The sequence below is a fragment of the Carcharodon carcharias genome, chromosome 10 (genome assembly GCF_017639515.1).
Source record: "Carcharodon carcharias isolate sCarCar2 chromosome 10, sCarCar2.pri, whole genome shotgun sequence".
Lineage (NCBI taxonomy): Eukaryota > Metazoa > Chordata > Chondrichthyes > Lamniformes > Lamnidae > Carcharodon > Carcharodon carcharias.
Window position 1 is genome coordinate 127,709,821 of NC_054476.1, and position 22,454 is coordinate 127,732,274.

Genomic DNA, 22,454 nt, shown 5'->3' on the forward strand with positions numbered 1-22,454 from the left:
ATCCTTGTAAATACAAAATATACAGAAAAGTTAAAGGGGGAGGAGTGTAGTAATTATAGTTGTGGGAAGTGTAATACTGTAGCTTTAAGAATAATCCTGTGTTGTAAGATCACATGATCCATGTAAATATATGTAATCAGCATGCAGAACCTCTACAGGGAGTTCTTCTTTAGTTAAGGCGTTTGATGCAGATGTGTAGTTGCTGCTGCTGTCTTGTGAATAAATTGAAATGTTTCCACTAAGAAAAGCTGTCTTGAAGATCAACTATATAACAAGGGTTCAGCCCCCTCCAGACCATCAGGAAGAGATCCAGGCTCCAGGCCCAGGTGCATCCTGGCCAGAGTCTAAGATTGTTGAGTCATTGACCTGGGATGGGGATGAGGTGAGGATAAGGAAGACGGGGGTGAGACAATGTGAAAGAGCGGGGGAGAGAGACAGAGACACACACACAGTGGTGAAAGAGAGATAGACACATTGGGAAAGCAGGGAGAGAGAAAGTGGGAAAAGACAGAAACAGACAGTGGGAAAGGAGAGAGAGACAGTGGGAAAGGGAGAGAGAGAGGCACAGAGTGGGGATGGAAGAGAGAGAGGGGTGCTGAGAGGGGGAGGGGGAGAGGGGCACCTAGTGGGCAAGAGGGAGAGGGGCACCAAGGGGGAGGGGGAGGGGGAGAGAGCGGGAGACAGTGCGCGAGAGACAGAGTGGGAAAAAGAGAGAGTGTGTTAGAGAGAGAGAGAGTGAGAAGGAGAGAGACAGAGAGAGAGGGAAAGGGACAAAGTGGGAAAGAGAAGGAGAGGCAGAGTGGGAGAGAGAGAGAGAGAAACAGAATGGGAAATAAAGGGATACAGGGAGACAGAATATGAGAGAGAGACAGATTCAGAATGGGAAAGAGAGAGAGAGGGAGAAAGAGATGGAGGGAGAGAATGGGAAAGAGAGAGACAGAGGGAGAGAGTGGAAAAGAGAGACAGAGGGAGAGAGAGAGTGGGAAAGAGAGACAGAGGGAGAGAGAGAGTGGGAAAGAGAGACAGAGGGAGAGAGAGTGGGAAAGAGAGACAGAGGGAGAGAGAGTGGGAAAGAGAGACAGAGGGAGAGAGAGTGGGAAAGAGAGACAGAGGGAGAGAGAGTGGGAAAGAGAGACAGAGGGAGAGAGAGTGGGAAAGAGAGACAGAGGGAGAGAGAGAGTGGGAAAGAGAGACAGAGGGAGAGAGAGAGTGGGAAAGAGAGACAGAGGGAGAGAGAGAGTGGGAAAGAGAGACAGAGGGAGAGAGAGAGTGGGAAAGAGAGACAGAGGGAGAGAGAGTGGGAAAGAGAGACGGTGGAGAGAGAGAGAGTGGGAAAGAGAGACAGAGGGAGAGAGAGTGGGAAAGAGAGACAGAGGGAGAGAGAGAGTGGGAAAGAGAGACAGAGGGAGAGAGAGAGTGGGAAAGAGAGACAGAGGGAGAGAGAGAGTGGGAAAGAGAGACAGAGGGAGAGAGAGAGTGGGAAAGAGAGACAGAGGGAGAGAGAGTGGGAAAGAGAGACAGGGGGAGAGAGAGAGAGTGGGAAAGAGAGCCAGGGGCAGAGAGAGAGTGGGAAAGAGAGACGGGGGCAGAGAGAGAGAGTGGGAAAGAGAGACGGGGGCAGAGAGAGAGAGTGGGAAAGAGACGGGGGCAGAGAGAGAGAGTGGGAAAGAGAGACGGGGGCAGAGAGAGAGAGTGGGAAAGAGAGACGGGGGCAGAGAGAGAGAGTGGGAAAGAGAGACGGGGGCAGAGAGAGAGAGTGGGAAAGAGAGACGGGGGCAGAGAGAGAGAGAGTGGGAAAGAGAGACGGGGGCAGAGAGAGAGAGAGTGGGAAAGAGAGAGGGAGAGAGAGAGTGGGAAAGAGAGAGGGAGAGAAAGAGTGGGAAAGAGAGACAGAGGGAGAGAGAGAGTGGGAAAGAGAGACAGAGGGAGAGAGAGAGTGGGAAAGAGAGACAGAGGGAGAGAGAGAGTGGGAAAGAGAGACAGAGGGAGAGAGAGAGTGGGAAAGAGAGACAGAGGGAGAGAGAGTGGGAAAGAGAGACAGGGGGAGAGAGAGTGGGAAAGAGAGACGGGGGAGAGAGAGTGGGAAAGAGAGACAGGGGGAGAGAGAGAGTGGGAAAGAGAGACAGAGGGAGAGAGAGTGGGAAAGAGAGACAGAGGGAGATAGAGAGTGGGAAAGAGAGACAGAGGGAGAGAGAGTGGGAAAGAGAGACAGGGGGAGAGAGAGAGAGTGGGAAAGAGAGCCGGGGGCAGAGAGAGAGAGTGGGAAAGAGAGACGGGGGCAGAGAGAGAGAGTGGGAAAGAGAGACGGGGCAGAGAGAGAGAGTGGGAAAGAGAGACGGGGGCAGAGAGAGAGAGTGGGAAAGAGAGACGGGGCAGAGAGAGAGAGTGGGAAAGAGACGGGGGTAGAGAGAGAGAGTGGGAAAGAGAGACGGGGCAGAGAGTGGGAAAGAGAGACAGGGGCAGAGAGAGAGAGTGGGAAAGAGAGACGGGCAGAGAGAGAGAGTGGGAAAGAGAGACGGGGGCAGAGAGAGAGTGGGAAAGAGAGACGGGGGCAGAGAGAGAGAGAGTGGGAAAGAGAGACGGGGGCAGAGAGAGTGGGAAAGAGAAACGGGGGCAGAGAGAGAGAGAGTGGGAAAGAGAGACGGGGGCAGAGAGAGAGAGAGTGGGAAAGAGAGACGGGGGCAGAGAGAGAGAGAGTGGGAAAGAGAGCCGGGGGCAGAGAGAGAGAGTGGGAAAGAGAGACGGGGGCAGAGAGAGAGAGAGTGGGAAAGAGAGACGGGGGCAGAGAGAGAGAGTGGGAAAGAGAGACGGGGGCAGAGAGAGAGAGAGTGGGAAAGAGAGACGGGGGCAGAGAGAGGGAGAGTGGGAAAGAGAGACGGGGGCAGAGAGAGGGAGAGTGGGAAAGAGAGACGGGGGCAGAGAGAGTGAGTGGGAAAGAGAGACGGGGGCAGAGAGAGAGAGAGTGGGAAAGAGAGACGGGGGCAGAGAGAGAGAGAGTGGGAAAGAGAGACGGGGGCAGAGAGAGAGAGAGTGGGAAAGAGAGACGGGGGCAGAGAGAGAGAGAGTGGGAAAGAGAGACGGGGGCAGAGAGAGTGAGTGGGAAAGAGAGACGGGGGCAGAGAGAGAGTGAGTGGGAAAGAGAGACGGGGGCAGAGAGAGAGTGAGTGGGAAAGAGAGACGGGGGCAGAGAGAGAGAGAGTGGGAAAGAGAGACGGGGGCAGAGAGAGAGAGAGTGGGAAAGAGAGACGGGGGCAGAGAGAGAGAGAGTGGGAAAGAGAGACGGGGGCAGAGAGAGAGAGAGTGGGAAAGAGAGACGGGGGCAGAGAGAGAGTGGGAAAGAGAGACGGGGGCAGAGAGAGAGAGAGTGGGAAAGAGAGACGGGGGCAGAGAGAGAGAGAGTGGGAAAGAGAGACGGGGGCAGAGAGAGAGAGAGTGGGAAAGAGAGACGGGGGCAGAGAGAGAGAGTGGGAAAGAGAGACGGGGCAGAGAGAAAGAGTGGGAGAGACAGAGGGAGAGAGAGTGGGAAAGAGAGACGGGGGCAGAGAGAGAGAGAGTGGGAAAGAGAGACGGGGGCAGAGAGAGAGAGAGTGGGAAAGAGAGACGGGGGCAGAGAGAGAGAGAGTGGGAAAGAGAGACGGGGGCAGAGAGAGAGTGGGAAAGAGAGACGGGGGCAGAGAGAGAGAGAGTGGGAAAGAGAGACGGGGGCAGAGAGAGAGAGAGTGGGAAAGAGAGACGGGGGCAGAGAGAGAGAGAGTGGGAAAGAGAGACGGGGGCAGAGAGAGAGAGTGGGAAAGAGAGACGGGGCAGAGAGAAAGAGTGGGAGAGACAGAGGGAGAGAGAGTGGGAAAGAGAGACGGGGGCAGAGAGAGAGAGAGTGGGAAAGAGAGACGGGGGCAGAGAGAGAGAGAGTGGGAAAGTGAGACGGGGGCAGAGAGAGAGAGTGGGAAAGAGAGACGGGGCAGAGAGAAAGAGTGGGAGAGACAGAGGGAGAGAGAGTGGGAAAGAGAGACAGAGGGAGAGAGAGAGTGGGAGAGAGAGAGAGTGGGAAAGAGAGAGAGTGAGAGGGACAGGGTGGGAAAGAGAGAGAGACAGAATGGAATAGGAGAGAGAATGGAACAGGAGAGAGAGAGACAGAGAATGGCAAAGGAGAGAGAGACGGACAGACAGAGTGTGGGAAAGGAGAGAGAGAAAGAGAGAGAAAGACAGTGGGAAAGCAGAGAGAAACAGACACAGTTGGAATGGAGAGAGAGCACAGGAAAGGAAAGCAAGCAAAAAGTTGTGCTGAGTTTCAGGAGTGCTTTGGGTGAGACACAGAAGCTGTGCTACACAGGGCTTTTTTGGGTGATTTTGTGTTATCTAATTTGAATTTATGCAGCTTTTCTGTTATATTCAGTGATTTATTTTATTTTGCAAGTTATTCCAGCTAAGAATGTACAGTGTTGTACATGTTTGGTACAGTATTACAATTGTACATTGTTATTTCCTAGGCAACAAATGCCTGAAGAAATCTAACTCCAGCTTTAATATTGATTCCTATGGGAACCCATGATTCACTTAAAGTTGTTTGGCTTAAGTCGTGATTTTCGGGAATGCAACCATGACTTTAAGTGAGGACTTACAGTAACTGGTTTACAGTGTTGGAGGAAAAGAAACCTTACAAATTGTAAGGTGTAATTGTGCTGGATGGTTCATTACTAACCTTCACAGGAATGGGTTGTCACATGGACAACTGGAGTTAAGTTGCCCCTCATTCTGGGAAGTGATAGGAACTTCAGATAGGAACAGGAGAATTTGTGGAGAGTATAAGACCTACCAAGTCTGTTGAGTCTCATGCTACAGTCTGGCACATCCATTGTGTAATGTTAAGTCCCAAACATTCAAAACCTCAACTTTATTTGTCCCTCTTGCCTGAAATTTAACCTTGATCTCTGACAGTGGAAATCTTTCATCTTTTTTTAAAAGCCCCAACAGGTTTTGTGTTCACTGTACCAGGTGGCAGCTTATTTTACAAGTCAACAGCCCTGAGCAGGAGCTTTCCTGAGGTTGAAACCATGACTCTCATCATTGATTCGATGTAAAGAATTTTACTCATTTCCACCTTTATCCACTCTCTTCATTCTTTCTGAAACATGAATCATGCGCATTCTTTATACTAATTAGACAAATCTTTGTTCCCCAAACCTGTCTCCACAACTTGAGAACTTTCTTTTTTTAGTGTAAACTGGGCTTCTCACTTCTTGCCAGATGGGCAGGGCAAAAGATGAGATCATGGTTCTGATGTTTGGTTTGATGATAATGCTTAGAAATGTTTAACACTATAATGTGTCACTGGGGTAAAGATGAACTTCTTTTTAAAAGAAGATTTTTGTGTCCAGTTAACATTTTAGAAATTTCTGCACAGTTCACTTAAAACACCTGGACTATCGCATCCAAAACTAGAAATTGGCAACCCTCTATTAAATGTGTTTTCCTGCCACTCCCCCACACCAACTCCCCCCCACCCCCCCCCCCACCCCCACCACCCCTCTGAGCAATTTATTGACTGTCTGCATCTGCAGTGTTTTGCTTTTAATTTATTGACTGTGTTGCCTCTTCACTAACTTGCTTAGACTCCATTATTCATAAGGAGAGTCTTGGTTAGTGGCCCTGATTGCTGGAAGTGCATGTATGTAGCTTCTGGATTGAGACAGGCTTGGGCTCAGCCAAGGTGCCCTCCATTGTTGAATGGTCTAGCAGATTATCACTGGCAAAGCACCAAAGAACAATGAGTACCCATAGAACCCTTTCTCATTAAAAGCCAATAGCTGGGGATGGGAGCAGATAAGTAAGGAAGAGAAAAATTGCATGTATACAAAGGTGAAATAAGCATTTAAAAGCCTCGGATCATTCAGCCCTTTGGCATTCTATAGTGCTCAATAGATTCTTCCTCATATTTGGATACAATTGATCGCACCTTAAAATGATGAAAAATACTGGGGCAGCCATTTGAGTTTGGCATTTGGGGATTCTTGTCGATGGATAACCATTTCTCCTATCCAAGAGATGCTACTGGGACAGACTGAATTGTCACCCATGAGAAATGTTTAGGGTAATTTGTGGCTTATCCAGGATTGCAGAATGCTAGAATTCACTTAGGTTTTTGAAAGGCTTTCAACCATTGTCTCATGCTTCCTTCATAAAGAAGCTTGAATCTTTGCAGGTTAATTGTATCTTGGATTTTATCCGGGATGTCTATAAGGATAAATGGAAGTCTTAATGAACCTATGTCTATTGAAGGAGGAATGAGAAAAACTTGTTCGCTATCACCTGTTCATTGACTTTTATGGAAAGAAAAATCAGGAGAAATGTAAAACAGGCTGCTGATTTGCAGTCACATGTGTGTCCAAAATTATATACAAACATATGGAAATGAAGGAGGGGAAAAGACCAGCTGGTCATGGTATGATTTCCAGCCGTTAGCCAATCTTCTTCAAGGCACAGAAAACCAGAGGGGGAAGTAACTTAAGTTAATGTTAGAAAAATGCTGGAGTATACCTTTGTGCTCTCACAAGCAGTCAAATAATTTTCAGGCAACTGTAGTGGTTAAATGGCACTCAGTCTCCAACATATATCTATGTCATGTATGAGGTTATGTTGGCCACACTCAGGCACTCGTCCAGCTCCCTTTAGAACGCCTGTCATGAATACACACACCTGCTTTCTTGAAGTGTACACTGTCCTATTGTTAAAGTGCTCTTGACATAACTGATAACTGAGGGTTCTTTAAACTAAATATCACAGAATTGTTATCGTGCGGAAGGAGGTTATTCGGCCCATCGTGTCTGCACCGGCTCTCCAAATAAGCATTAGGACTTAGTGCCATTCTCCTGCCTTTTCCCCATAATCCTGCACATTGTTTTTATTTAAATAATCATCTACTGCCCTCCTGAATGCCTCGATTGAACCCACCTCCATTACACTTCTGGGCAGTGCATTCCAGACCCTAACTACTAACTGTTTTAAAAAGGTTTTTTCTCACATTGCTTTAGCTTCTTTTGCAAATCACTTTAAATCTGTTCCCTCCCGTTTATGATCCTTTTATGAGTGGGAACAGTTTCTCCCTGTCTACTCTGTCCAGCCGCCTCATGATTTTGAACACCTCTATCAAATCTCCTGTTAGCCACCTCCTCTCCCAGGAGAACAGTCCCAACTTCTCCAATCTTTCCTCATAACTGAAGTTTCTCATCCCTGGAACCATTTTTGTAAACCTCTTCCGCGCTCTCTCCAATGCATCCACATCCTTCCTATAAAGTGTGACGCCCAGAACTGTACACAGTGCTCCAGTTGTTTCTCAACTGTCTAACTAGTGTCCTATACAAGTTTAGCATAACCCTTGAGATCCTGTGCTCTTTGCCCCTATTAATAAAGCTGAGGATGCTGTATGCTTTATTAACTGCGTTCTCCACCTGACCTGCCACCTTTAAAGACTTATGCACATATATACCCAGGTTCCTCTGCTCCTGCACACCCTTTAGAGCTGTACCCTTATTTTATATTGTCTCTCCATGTTCTTTCTACCAGAATGACGCACCTCACATTTCTCTGTTTTGAACTTCATCTGCCGCATATCTGTCCACTCTACCAACTTGCCAATGTCCTTTTGAAGTTCTACACTGTCCTCCTCACAGTTTACAATGCTTCTAAGTTTTGTATCATCCGCAAACTTTGAAATTGTTGCCTGCACACCAAGATCTAGATCATTAGTATACATCACGAAAAACAAGGGTCCTAATACTGACCCCTGGGAAATCCACGACAAACCTTCCTCCAGCTCAAAAAATATCCATTAACCATTACAGTATTTCCTATTATTCAGCCAATTTTGTATCTACATTGCTACTGTCCATTTTATTCCATGAGCTATAACTTTTCTCACAAGTCTATTGTGCGGCACTGTTTCAAATACCTTTGGAAGTCCGTGTACACCACATCAACAGCATTATCCTCATCAACCCTCTCTGTCACCTCTTCAAAAAACTCCAGCAAGTTAGTTAAACACGATTTTTCCTTAAGAAATCCATGCTGGCTCTTCCTAGTCAACCCACATTTTTCCATGTGACTATTAATTCTATCCCGAATATTTATTTCTAGAAGCTTCCCCACCACAGAAATTAAACCAACTGGTTTGTAATTGCTGAGCTTATCTTTACCACCTTTTTGAACAAGGGCGTAATGTTTGCAATTCTCCAGTCCTCTGGCACCACCCCTGAGTCTAGGGGAAACTGAAAGATAATGGTCAGTGCCCCTGCAATTTCTACTCTCACTTCCTTCAATATCCTTGGACTTATCTCATCCAGTCCCAGTACCTTGTCAACTTTGAGTGCCAACAGTTTATCCAATGCCTCCTCCTTATTAATTTTGAATCCTTCTAGTAACAGAGTTTCCTCATCTGTCACCATGGCCCAGGTAGCTGCTGCTTCCTTGGTAAAGACAGGTGCAAAGTATTTATTTAACACCTCAGCCATGTCCCCTGCATCCATGTGTAAATCCTCCTTTTTAGTCCCTAATCAGCCCTACTCCTCCTTTTACCGCCCTTTTACTATTTATGTGCCTATAGAAGACCTTGGGATTCCCCTTTATGTTGGCTGCCAGTCTTTTCTTACAATCCCTCTTCGCTTCTCTTATTTGTTTCTTCACCTCTCCTCTGAATCTTTTGTATTCAGCTTGGTTCTCAATTGTATTTTCTACCTGACTCCTGCCATAGCACACTTTTCCTTTATCTTAATTTCCATCTCCTTTTTCATCCAGGGAGCTCTGGATTTGCTTGCCCTATCTTTCCCTTTTGAGGGAATATACCTTGCCCGAACCATTTCTTCTTTGAAGGTAACCCATTGTTCAGCTACAGTTTCTCCCACCAACCTTTAGTTCAATTCTATCTAGCCCAGCTCCGTTCTTTCAACATTGAAGTTGACTCTCCCCCACTTAATTATTCTTACTCTGGATTTCCCATTGTCCTTTTCTACCATCATCCTAAACCTTATGATCACTGTCTCCTAAATGTTCCCCCACTGACACTTGATCTACTTAGCCCACCTCATTTCCAAGAAAACCACTCTGTTGGTCTTTCTCAATTTTTTTCCAGGAACTCTATCAATTATTATGTGAGGGACAAAACACTGGACCTGATTTGAGATGAGGCTGCATCCAGGGACCAGATCATATGCCTTATTTTATATTTAGTCATGATGGCAATACATCCTAACACACTATTTGCTTTTGTAATAGCCTCATAGTACTAGCCGTGAACTTCCAATAATTAATCACACCCAGGTCCTTTGCCTACTCATCAGGTTTGAATTGGCATTCCTGTAGAGTGTGTACATCCTTAGTTTTGAACCTATCCAGGTGTCTAATACACATATAAAAAGACATCTGCCATATACGAGCCCATTTCTCCAATGTATTTGGATCTTCCTGCAATCTATTTTGCTCATCTAGGTGCTTAGATCTTTGTATCATCCTTGAACCTGCAGACAGTTCCTCCTATACCTTCATTCAGATTATTGATAAACATGGAGAGCAATGGTTCTAACACTAATTCCTGCAGGATGCCACTTATGACAAGTTCCTGACAAAACCACTGCTGCCTATGTGAATGCAGTCAGCTCCTTTCCAACTTGAAAACTGCCTGGTAGTCCCACAGGATTCAATTTTATTTTGTAGCCTACAGAAACTTGTGGAAAATTTTGTTTGAAAATTAATATACAAAGGCAATCGAGCTACTGGGCAGAATCATCCCAGATTTGCGCAAAGTGGGGTAGCAGGTGGGAAAAAGGATGTTTTACCCGTTGGCCACAATGGCGGCTTTTCACACCATATTGTCCATTTCCCGCCTCATTATTTATGCAGCCACATGAAACATACCATCTCACTGGCGGGGCGGCCTCTGAATCACCCGTCATGCCATTACCTCACCGTTTCCTCACTCCGGCCAAATCTAAACTGCAGCCGCACACACAGTTCTGAATCCTTGCAGTCCAGGACTGCTCCAGTGAAGACATGGCCCTGAAGGCCAGGAAGAGTTCAGTGACCCATCACGGGAATGCCTTTTGGGGGCCCGCCGTGATGTCTTCCACCCCTGCTCTAGCTGCAGAATGTTCAGCAATCTCACCACTCCAGCTTGGAAGGTGGTGGCAGTAGCAGTCAGTGCCAATGCTGCACACAAGAGGTTGGTCATCCAGTGCAAAAAGAGGATGAATGATCTTATCTGTACATCCTGGGTAAGGCAGCCACCTCATCACTCAACTCACACATTCACAAGGCATCTCACTCACTGCCAGCTCAAGGGACATCACCACTCACTCTCTCACACAAACCCTCACATCTCCATCAGGTCTCATCTCCTCTGGAGACTGCTTTCTCAGCTCTCGCCATCTTAAGGCCACTTGCACAGATCAACATGTGCCCCAACAAACACCCTGGGATACCCCTCTACCCCAGTCCAGCCTTAGCTCTGCAGCCTCTTCCCTTGCCTGAGGCCTTTTCTACCCACTTTCCTAAACAAGACTTAGCCCTGCAGCAATTAAAAAGCCACCCCCGCCTTACAGATGGTCTGGTAGGTAGAGGCCTGCCTGTAAGCCCCCATAAAAATGATGTGGTGCTGCCTGTGAAGCCTGGCACCGATGACTGAGAGTGCTGTCCAAAGCAAGGTAGTCAAACAAACCTCGAAGCCCCAAGTGAAGTGCAGCTCGCTAGGTGCACGTCACTTACGTACAGTTGTGAAACACATTGGTGTGCAATCACTCTGGTGCACCCGGATGATCCAGGGTGGGGGGATGATTCCAGTTTGCAGAACTTATAATGATATGCAGATGTATGAAAATTAAGTTCCTGACATGCGGCAGTGGGAAACACAGCCTGCCATTTACAAGTGGAATGGATGCCTGACATCAACGAGCACGGATAATTCTGCCCACTGACTGCCACCAAGCTAAGAATTTTTCAAATAATTCAGCCAGTTGGGTGAGCCAGGAGTCATGTTGAGACTCTACTAACCCTTTTGGAGTTGGTGGTACAGTGTAGCTGTAATGATCCTTTCTAGCAATTTGCCAATCTGCCAATAACAAAACAAAGTCCCAATGTATTTGAGCAGCCACAGAGGAATGCAATCAGGGCCAGCAGCAAATCTGTTTTGAGATTCCTCCTTCTGGCCAGGACTATATCATCTATATTCAGACTTCTAACATAAATGGAAAAAACCTTGTCTTTATGTTATACCTTTCACAACCTCAGGTCATACCCATTAAGTACTTTATGAAGGGTAGATACTGTTGTAGGAAATATGGCAGCCAATTTGCTCACAAAAACAGCAATATGATAATTACCAAATAATCTGTTTTGGTGATGCTGATTGAGAGATAAGTATTGGTTTAAGTCATTGAGAAAGACCATGCTGTTAGTACCACAGCAATCATCCATTATCATCTGCCCTGATATCACCTCCTTTGGGTCAGTGTCAAACTTTGCATTATAATGCTCTTGAAAGGCACCTTGGGACATGTTATTATATTAAGGCTGCCATATAAATGCGTTGTTTTTATAGGAGCATGCTGCGTCTTGCCTAAAGTGGGCATTAATACACATGGCAGCAGGGGGTTGGGAGGGGAGGGGTGGTGGCGGTGCTGTAATTGCCCATGAAAGCTTCTCAGTAAAATATAGATAGAACCATTTGTGAAAATGTTAAAATGATTGAATTCAAGAGTGCTGACCTGTATCATTTTGAATATGAATATTGGTGATCAACTTAATAAGTTGGCAGAAATCTTTCTCCACCACCCTGCCCCCACAATAAGAATGTATCAGCTATGAAGTAAAATTATTTTTGAATTGAGCAGAAACATTTTTAATATAAAATTCTAACATTTTAATGGGAAGATATATCCGTAGCCTAGGAATATCCATGCTGGAGTTACCATTTGGAATGCACTGTTACAGTGTGAAACAACAGATCTGGTCATAAAGTTGTTGACTTTGGTAAGGACATTTTCAATAAAATTCTGCACAGAACAATCTCCGAATACACAAAAGCAGGTGTTGAAGTCATTGTGTAGAGCAAGAGTATACAATATCCTAGGCCGACCTGGGGGTATATTTTCCATTAAATACAAACATAGGAACAGTTAAGGTTTTGAAAAGGGCACAGAAAACAGCCATTAGGCTAGTTCCCAATATAAAGCATTTTACTTATCAAAATTTAGGCGAAAAATAGTTGGGATTGTACTCTTTAGCAAAGTGTAGACTTAGGGGTGATCTGATTAAGGTTTAAAAGATACTGAGGGCAATAGCTTGTTTCCATTTGGCAGTTTATTAGGAAGGCCCAAGGGCCACAATTTTAATTTGTTAGATGTCAGGAGCTGCTTCTTTTCTTGATGAATAGTTGGAATGGGCGGGCTTCTTGTGTGGCAAACATCAATTTGCTAAATCCCTTCAAGGAGAACTGTTTCTTGCTGTTTTTGGGGGCTTGCTTTTTTGTTATTCATTCATGGGATGTGGGCTTTACTTGCTGGGCTAGCATTTATTGCCCATCCCTAGTTGCCCTTGAGAAGATGGTGGTGAGCTGCCTGTCTTCTTGAACCACTGTAGTCCATGTGCTGTAGGTACACTCACAGTGCTGCTAGGAAGGGAGTTCCAGGATTTTGACCCAGCGACAGTGAAGGAACGGTGATATATTTCCAAGTCAGGATGATGGACTGCTTCAGTATCTGAGGAGTCGCGAATGGTGCTGAACATTGTGCAATCATCAGCGAACATCCCCACTTCTGACCTTATGACGGAAGGAAGGTCATTGGTGAAGCAGTTGAAGATGGTTGGGCCTAGGACACGACCCTGAGGAGCTCCTGAGGCGATGTCCTGAAGCTGAGATGACGGACCTCCAACAACCACAACCATCTTCCTTTGTCCTAGGTATGACACCAACCAGTGGAGAGTTTTCTGATTCCCACTGACTCCAGCTTTGCTAGGGCTCATTGATACCACACTGTGTCAAATGCAGCCTTGATGTCAAGAGCAGTCACTCTCACCTCACCTTGGGAGTTCAGCTCTTTTGTCCATGTTTGAACCAAGGCTGTAATGAGATCAGGAGCTGAGTGGCCCTGGCAAAACCCAAGCTGGGCATCAGTGAGCAGATTATTGCTTAGCAAATGCCGCTTGATAGTACCAGTGATGACCCCTTCCATTACTTTACTGATGATCGAGAGTAGACCGATGGGACAGTAATTGGCTGGGTTGGATTTGTCCTGCTTCTTGTATACAGGACTTACCTGGGCAATTTTCCACATAGCCGGGTAGATGCCAGTGTTGTAGCTGTACTGGAATGCTTGGCTAGGGGTACGGGAAGTTATGGAGCCCTAGTCTTAAGTACTGTTGCCAAAATATTGTCAGGGCTCTTAGCCTTTGCAGTATCCAGTGCTTTCAGCCATTTCATATCTCATGGAGTGAATCGAATTGATTGAAGACTGACATCTGTGATGCTGAGGAGGAGGGGGCCGAGATCAATCATCCACTAGGCACTTCTGGCTGAATTTTGTAGCGGGTGCTTCACCCTTATCTTTTACACTGACGTGCTGGCTCCCCCAGCATTGATGATGGGGATATTTGTGGAAACTCCTCCTCCAGTGAGTTGTTTAATTGTCTACCACCATTCACTACTGGATGTGGCAGGACCGCAGAGCTTAGGCCTGATTCGTAGGTTGTGGGATCGCTTAGCTCTATCACATGCTGCTTATGCTGTTTGGTACGCAAGTAGTCCTGTGTTATAACTTCATCAGGTTGACACCTCATTTTTAGGTATACCTGGTGCTGCTCCTGCCCTCCTGTACTCTTCATTGAACCAGGGTTGATCCCCTGGCTTGATGGTAATGGTAGAGTAGGGGGGGATATGCCATACCATGAGGTTACAGATTGTGTTCGAGTACAATTCTGCTGCTGCTGATGGCCCACAGTGCCTCATGGATGCCAGGTCCTCAGTTGCTAGATCTTTTTGGAATCTATCTCATTTAGCATGGTGGTAGTGCCACACAGTATGATGGAGGGTATCCTCAATGTGAAGGCGGGATTTTGTCTCCACAACGACTGTGCGCTGGTCATTCCTGCAGATACTGTCATGGACAGATGCATTTGTGTCAGGCAGGTTGGTGAGAATGATATCATGTATGTTTTTCCCTCTTGTTTGTTCCCTCACCACATGCCGCAGACCCAGAGTAGCAACTATGTCCTTTAGGGTCTGGCCAGCTTGGTCAGTAGTGGTGCTACCGAGCCACTGTTGGTGATGGACATTGAAGTCCCCCACCCAGAGTACATTCTCACCCTTACCACCCTCAGTGCTTCCTCCAAATGGTGTTCAACATGGAGGAGCACTGATTCATCAGCTGAGGGAAGGCTGTATGTGGTAATCAGCAGGCGGTTTTGTTGTCCATGTTTGGCCTGATGCCATGAGACTTCATGGGGTCCGGAGTCAATGTTGAGGCAACTCCCTCCCGACTGTATACCACTGTATCACCACCTCTACTGGGTGGTGGTATTTGGGACATAGTCATCATCATAGAATCATATCTTAAAGACAATGTCAGGCTCAAGCTTGACGAGTCTGTGAGACAGCTCCGAATTTTGGCACAAGCCCCCAGATGTTAGTAAGGAGGACTTTGGAGGGTCAACAGGGCTAGGTTTGCTATTGTTGTTTCCAGTGCCTAGTGGTCCTGTTTCATTCCTTTTTTGAGAATTTGCAGAGGTTTGATACAACTGAGTGGCTTGCTGGGCCACTTCAGAGGGCATTTAAGAGTCAACCACATTGCTGAGTGTCCAGACACACAGGTAGGCCAGGGAAAGATGGCAGATTTCCTTTCCTAAAGGACATTATTGAACCAGATGGATTTTTCCAACAATTGACAATGGTTTCATGGCCATCATTCAACTTTTAATTCCATATTTTTATTGGATTCCACTATCTGCTGTGGCGGGATTCAAACCCAGGTCCCCAGAGCATTACCCTAGGTTTCTGGATTATTAGTCCGGCAACAATACCACTATGCCTTCACTGGTGCATCATGGAGTGGCCATCATGATGCAGACTTGGACAAAGGATAGATTCTTGTGTTACTGAGTTCTCTGTGTCACTGATTATTGTCTATCCATCAGTTTTGTTGTATTTGCATCGCCATTGCTGTGAGCAAATTGGCTGCCATGTTTCTTACAACAATAACTACACTTGAAAAAATACTTAATGGGTATGCCCTGAAACTGTGAAAGGCATAACAAACAAAATACTTTTTTCCCTTTATGTTAGATGTCAAAGGTTCATTACGGAAAGGGACATTACCTCTGAAAGAGGGAGGGAATTCAGGGTCAGTGTGATCTCCCGGACTAGTTTTAAGCGCCCAAATGGATCAGAGAGGAATTTCTCCGATTCCACACCCCGCAGTTGGCCTGGATTTTTATCCGGTTTGTCACCTCACCGAAGAGATAGCATGGTTTTGGGTGGAGTTGAGACTGTGTATATTGTAATACACAAGGTAGCACAATCGCGTAAGACAGGCTAGATAGACCAGAGGATCATTGAATGTTCGTATCACCAAAGTGCCCTGGCTCATCTTTAACCAGTTCAGGGAACAACAACAATGTGGCTGTTCCTGGTTCCCAAACCCATCCCTATTGTGAAAGTTAAAATATTGAATAACAGTCACCAAAGAATCAGGTAGGCGGTTACGTTTATTAAATACACTCGTTTCACAAGTTCAATTCAGCCATTGTCTGATAGGTAATTCCTGCATTGTTTCTGCTTTGTCTGATTGTGGGTGTGGGTGCATGAAAGATTAATTTAAAACCATGATTAGGTGGCACCGGGTTGTGTTTAAGTTCCCAAAGACTCTAGGATGAAGGAACGGCTGAAGAACGTAACGAGTTCCTCAGTACGGAAGATGCAGAAGTGCTCTTTCTAAGCAAGTTCTATGATTTGCTGGCCGATTATTTCAATAATATCGTTTGCTCTTTTCTGTCGGCCGTGCAAACAATGAGGTTTCCCCTTGCATCCTGATCGTGTTCAATAGCTTCAAACAATGATTTGAAGTTTCCAGCCCCAAAGCCCTTCAAAGAAAAAAGGAATCCCGTATAAAATACATTGTTAGTCAAAGATGATGTTTACATACAGATACACTTGGCAGCTAAACAGATTCTGGATGGAGCAGTGTTGCTGACTGAGGGCAGGAGGACTGAATCTGTCCTCTGTCCAAGTCTACAACATGATGGCCATTCCACGATGCACCGGCAATGAATATCTTGTGTTCAACACAAAAAATAAAAAAATACCTGGAAATACTCAGCAGGTCTGGCAGCATCAGCGGAGAAGAGTACAGTTAGGTTATTGAGTTCTCCGTGAGTCACTGATTATTGTCTGGTAAGGTCCGTCCATCGGTCTTGTAACTCTTTCGAGTACAAACACGTTTCCATCTGTTTCAGATGAAGTTACATTGTTTCATAGTTTGCCATTGTGAGATTTGAACTCTTGATATCGGTCTTCTTGTATTTGCACATTTCTTTTTCACTTGTTGACAGTCACAGTCAGGTGAAATGTCCAGGCATCGATTCAACCTCCAACCCTATTCCCAACAATGGTTTAGTGGGTAAAAGCAGGGAACTATACAAGCCAGAAGGCGGAGATTCACTCTCTGCTTTGTGGTCAGTTATCATGTAACTCTTTCGAGTACAAACCTGTTTCCATCTGTTTCAGATGAAGTTACATTGTTTCATAGTTTGCCATTGTGAGATTTGAACTCTTGATATCCGTCTTCTTGTATTTGCACATTTCTTTTTCACTTGTTGACAGTCAGTCAGGTGAAATGTCCAGGCATCGATTCAACCTCCAACCCTATTCCCAACAATGGTTTAGTGGGTAAAAGCACGGAACTATACAAGCCAGAAGGCGGAGATTCACTGTCTGCTTTGTGGTCAGTTATCATGTACAGGGAGGATGCCATAATTGGCCCCAATCTTTCTAAATTAGCTTCTTCCCCGCTCCTGATCGCCCTCCAGTGACCCCTGCCAGAAAGTGGTGGGGGTTTATTGGATGAGGCTCAGCCAACAGTTGAAGGCTGTGCCCTCACTCAGTGCCTAGCCTCACACCTGAAGCGTGGCCACGTTGGACTGGTCAGTGAAGGGGTTGGTAACGCTCAGGGCAGATCCGATGGGCTGAGGCAGGGAGTGTGCGCACTCTGCTGACGCCCGGCCCCGCCATTTCAACACGGCGGATCCAGAATGCAGGGGCGAACGGGCCAATGAGCGGCCTCCCGGCGGGAAGGCGGCCAATAAGCATTGGGAAGGCGGGGTTCGGGTCCAATCGGGCGGGAGACTGGAACTTGGTCACGGCCACTGATTTAAAGGCGCTCTGCCCGCTCAATCTCATTTGTTGTCCGCCTGAAGTCCGTTACCAGCCAGACTCTGCTGCTCCAGGCAGCCGTGGTGCCATTTGCCGGCCTTTTAAAAACAAAAAAAACCAAAAAACTGCGGATGCTGGAAATCCAAAACAAAAAGGGAAATACCTGGAAAAACTCAGCCGGTCTGGCAGCATCGGCGGAGAAGAACAAAGGTGACATTTCGAGTCCTCATGACCCTTCAACAGAACTAAGTAGAAATAGGAAAGGACTGAAATATAAGCTGGTTTGGGGGGAAGAGGGAGGGGGGTTGTTGGGACAAGCAAGCAGTGATAGGAGCAGATAATCAAAAGATGTCATATACAAAAGAACAAAGAGGTGTTGAAGGTGGTGATATCTAAAAGAATGTGCTAATTAAGAATGGATGGCAGGACAAGCAAGGTAGCTCTAGTGGGGGTGGGGTGAAATTAACCATGGGTGGAATACATTTAAAAATAATGGAAATAGGTGGAAAAAGAAAAATCTATATAAATTATTGGAAAAAACACAAGGGAGGGGGAAGAAACAGAAAGGGGGTGGGGATGGAGGAGGGAGTTCAAGATCTAAAGTTGTTGAACTCAATATTCAGTCCGGAAGGCTGTAAGGTGCCTAGTCGGAAGATGAGGTGCTGTTCCTCCAGTTTGCATTGAGCTTCACTGGAACAATGCAGCAAGCCAAGGATAGACATGTGGGCAAGAGAGCAGGGTGGAGTGTTAAAATGGCAAGCGACAGGGAGGTTTGGGTCATTCTTGCGGACAGACCGCAGGTGTTCTGCAAAGCGGTCGCCCAATCTGCGTTTGGTCTCTCCAATGTAGAGGAAACCGCATTGGGAGCAACGAATGCAGTAGACTAAGTTGGAGGAAATGCAAGTGAAATGCTGCTTCACTTGAAAGGAGTGTTTGGGCCCTTGGACGGTGAGGAGAGAGGAAGTGAAGGGGCAGGTGTTGCATCTTTTGTGTTTGCATGGGGAGGTGCCGTAGGTGGGGGTTGAGGAGTAGGGGGTGATGGAGGAGTGGACCAGGGTGTCACAGAGGGAATGATCCCAATGGAATGACACCGGGTGGGTGAAGGGAAGATGTGTTTGGTGGTGGCGTCATCCTGGAGTTGGCGGAAATGGCGGAGGATGATCCTTTGAATGCGGAGGCTGGTGGGGTGATAAGTGAGGATAAGGGGGACCCTATCATGTTTCTGGGAGGGAGGAGAAGGCGTGAGGGCAGATGTGCGGGAGATGGGCTGGACACGGTTGAGAGCCCTGTCAACTACCGTGGGTGGAAAACCTCAGTTAAGGAAGAAGGAGGACATGTCAGAGGAACTGTTTTTGAAGGTAGCATCATCAGAACAGATGCGATGGAGGCGAAGGAACTGAGAGAATGGGATGGAGTCCTTACAGGAAGTGGGTTGTGAGGAGCTGTAGTCGAGGTAGCTGTGGGAGTCGTTAGGCTTGTAATGGATATTGGTGGACAGTCTATCACCAGAAATTGAGACAGAGGGGTCAAGGAAGGGAAGGGAAGTGTCAGAGATGGATCATGTGAAAATGATGGAGGGGTGGAGATTGGAAGCAAAATTAATAAATTTTTCCAGGTCCCGACAAGAGCATGAAGCAGCACCAAAGTAATCATCGATGTACCGGAGAAAGAGTTGTGGGAGAGAGCCGGAGTAGGACTGGAACAAGGAATGTTACTTACTGCACTCCGTTCTCTCAGGTGCAACCCTAACATTGTCATCAAACCCACTGGCAAGGTTGGTGCTGTCATTGTCTGGCGCACTGACCTCTACCTCACGGAGGCTGAGCATCAACTCGCATACACTTCCTCCTACCTCTCCCTGGACCATGACCCCACCACTGAACATCAAGCCATTGTTTCCAGGACTGTCACCGATCTCTTCTCCTCTGGAGATCTTCCTCCCACAGCTTCCACCTGATAGTCGCCCAACCTCAGACGGCCCGCTTCTACCTCCTACCCAAAATCCACAAACAGGACTGTCCCAGCAGACCGATTGTGTCAGCCTGTTGCTGCCCCACGGAAATCATTTCTCACTATATTGACTCCCTTCTCTCTTCCCTTGTCCAGTCCCTTCCCACCTACATCCGTGATTCCTCTGACACCTTACGTCACATTAACAGTTCCCTGGCCCCAACCGCCTCTTTTTCACCATGGACGTCCAATCCCTCTACACCTCCATCCCCCACCAGGATGGTCTGAGGGCTCTCAGCTTCTTCCTCGAACAGAGGCCCAAACAATCCCCATCCACCACTACTCTCCGTCTGACTGAACTTGTTCTCACACTAAACAATTTCTCCTTTAACTCCTCTCACTTCCTCCAAATAAAAGGTGTGCCTGTGGGTACCCGCATGGGCCCCAGCTAGGCCTGTCTCTTTATGGGGTATGTGGAACATTCCTTGTTCCAGTCCTACTCCGTTTCTCTCCCACAAACAGTTCCTCTGACATGTCCTCCTTCTTCCTTAACTGAGGTTTTCACAAGAATGACCCAGACCTCCCTGTCACTTGCCATTTTAACACTCCACCCTGCTCTCTTGCCCACATGTCTGTCCTTGGCTTGCTGCATTGTTCCAGTGAAGCTCAACGCAAACTGGAGGAACAGCACCTCATCTTCCGACTAGGCACTTTACAGCCTTCCGGACTGAATATTGAATTAAACAACTTTAGATCTTGAACTCCCTCCTCCATCCCCACCCCCTTTCTGTTTCTTCCCCCTCCCTTTAGTTTTTTCCAATAATTTATATAGATTTTTCTTTTCCCACCTATTTCCATTATTTTTAAATGTATTCCACCCATGGTTTATTTCACCCCACCCCCACTAGAGCTACCTTGCTCGTCCTGCCATTCTTAATTAGCACATTCTTTTAGATAATATCACCACCTTCCACACCTCTTTGTTCTTTTGTCTGTGACATCTTTTGATTATCTGTTCCTATCACTGCTTGTTTGTCCCAACAACCCCCCTCCCTCTTCCCCCCCTCCCCCTTAAACCAGCTTATATTTCAGTCCTTTCCTATTTCTACTTATTTCTGTTGAAGGATCATGGGGACTTGAAACGTCAATTTTGTTCTTCTCCGCCGATGCTGCCAGACCTGCTGAGTTTTTCCAGGTATTTCTATTTTTGTGCCGGCCTTTTAATCTGCCTTTGGACTGCCTCCTCACACCTGGCCTCAATCATTCCCAACATTTTCCCAGTCCGACTATTGAAAAGCAGAGTGGGCGACATAAAATTGCATCCAGTTGCTCTTAATTGAACTCTCTCCTCCATCCCCACCCCCTTTCCAACCTCCCTTTTTCTAATAAGTTATAATTTTTTTACAAATATATTTTTCTTTTCCCTCCTATTTTTAAATTTATTTGGATCTATTGTTTTATCTCCACCTTTTAGCCCATTTCGATCCCTTCACCCCACCCCACCCCCACTAGGGCATTCTGCCACTAGCTTGTCTTGCTTGCTACCCTTAATGTCACCATTAGCATGTCCTTTAGATAATATCACCACTGTCAACACCCCTTTGTCCTTTTGTCTATGACATTTTTGGCAATCTCTTCTTGGCCTCCATCTATCACTAGCCCCCTATCCAGCACTACCCATCCCACCCCCCTCCACCAACTTATATTTCATCTCATTTCTATTTTTCCTTAGTTCTGATGAACTTGAAACGTCAACTCTTTTCTTCTCTGCAGATGCTGTCAGACCTGCCGAGTTTTTCCAGGTATTTTTGTTTTTGTGCCTCTTTAATCAGCTCGACAGCTTGATCATTGTGCTTTTCAAAATGATGGCGAGCTTCGGGTTTTGGTGCCTACTCGTGCCTACCCCCCCCCCCCCCCCCCCCCAGTAATTTTGGAGGCTGGCAGCATGACGTTGGGTAGCTGAGCTGACGTCATCACGCCGTGTCTTACGTCAGCGCAGGGGCGCAGCCTGGCTTCTAAAATCCAGCCCATGGGAGCATGTCTCAGTCAGGGCTTCAGGGAAAGAAAATAACCAGTTAGGGCCTGGCCACAGACTTGCAGTGTTAACTGCCTTGTAGTTCATAAGGATGTGGAGAACACAGTTATTTATGATAAATAACGTCTGCACTCGGGACACATTGTTCCTGGTTCAGTGTACAGGTATCCACATTGTATCACCATACATAGGTCTCAGTTAAAACTCCGTGAGTGACTGGGTGAAGATCACCAACCCCATGACCAGGTGAAGGTTTGAGGTCAGGAAGCACCCTGAATACTCAGAATGGAACAGTCAGGACGTTGGGAAAGGTCAGGTTTTGTAGATGTTCAGAGAAGGTGTAAGCTTGAGAAAAAATACCTGTTGTTTAGGAAGGGCGATATAGGTGTAGAAATCAGGGAGTCGGGCAGTGATATATTTGAACAAATTAGCTTTGAGAGGGAGCAGGTATGAGCAGTTTTAATGGGCTTAAAAGTGAATAAATCCCCAGACCCAGATGAGATGTATCCCAGGCTGCTATGTGAAGCAAGGGAGGAGATTGCAGGGGCTCTGACACTAATTTTCAAATCCTCTCTGGCCACAGGAGAGGTGCCAGTGGTCAGGAGGACAGCGAATATTCAAGAAGGGTAGTAGGGATAAACCAGGTAATTACAGGCCAGTGATTCTAACATCAGTGGTAGGGAAATTATTAGAAAGAATTCTAAGGGACTGGATTAATCTCCACTTGGAGAGGCAGGGATTAATCAGGGATAGTCAGCATGGCTTTGTCAGGGGGAGATTATGTCTAATAAATTTGATTGAATTTTTTGAGGAGGTGACTAGCTGTGTAAATGAAGGTAGTGCAGTTGATGTAGTCTACCATGGATTTTATTAAGGCTTTTGACAAGATCCTGCATGGGAGAATGGTCAAGAATGTAAAACCCATGGGATCCAAGGCAATTTGGCAAATTGGATCCAAAATTGGCTTAGTGGCAGGGGGCAGAGGGCGATGGTCAAAGATTGTTTTTGTGATTGGAAGCCTGTGACGAGTGGTGTACTGCAGGGTTCGGTGTTGGGACCTTTGCT

General features: G+C 46.6%; 1 protein-coding gene across 1 annotated transcript in view; it reads right to left on the reverse strand.

The window, feature by feature from the left end:
• Positions 1-15,996: 15,996 nt before the first annotated feature.
• hpda (4-hydroxyphenylpyruvate dioxygenase a) overlaps positions 15,997-22,454 on the reverse strand; it is a 60,458-nt gene continuing 54,000 nt past the window's right edge. Inside the window, exon 14 of the mRNA XM_041196687.1 lies at positions 15,997-16,116. Within this exon, the coding sequence (XP_041052621.1) occupies positions 15,997-16,116 (120 nt within the window). The remainder of the gene's footprint in view (positions 16,117-22,454) is intronic.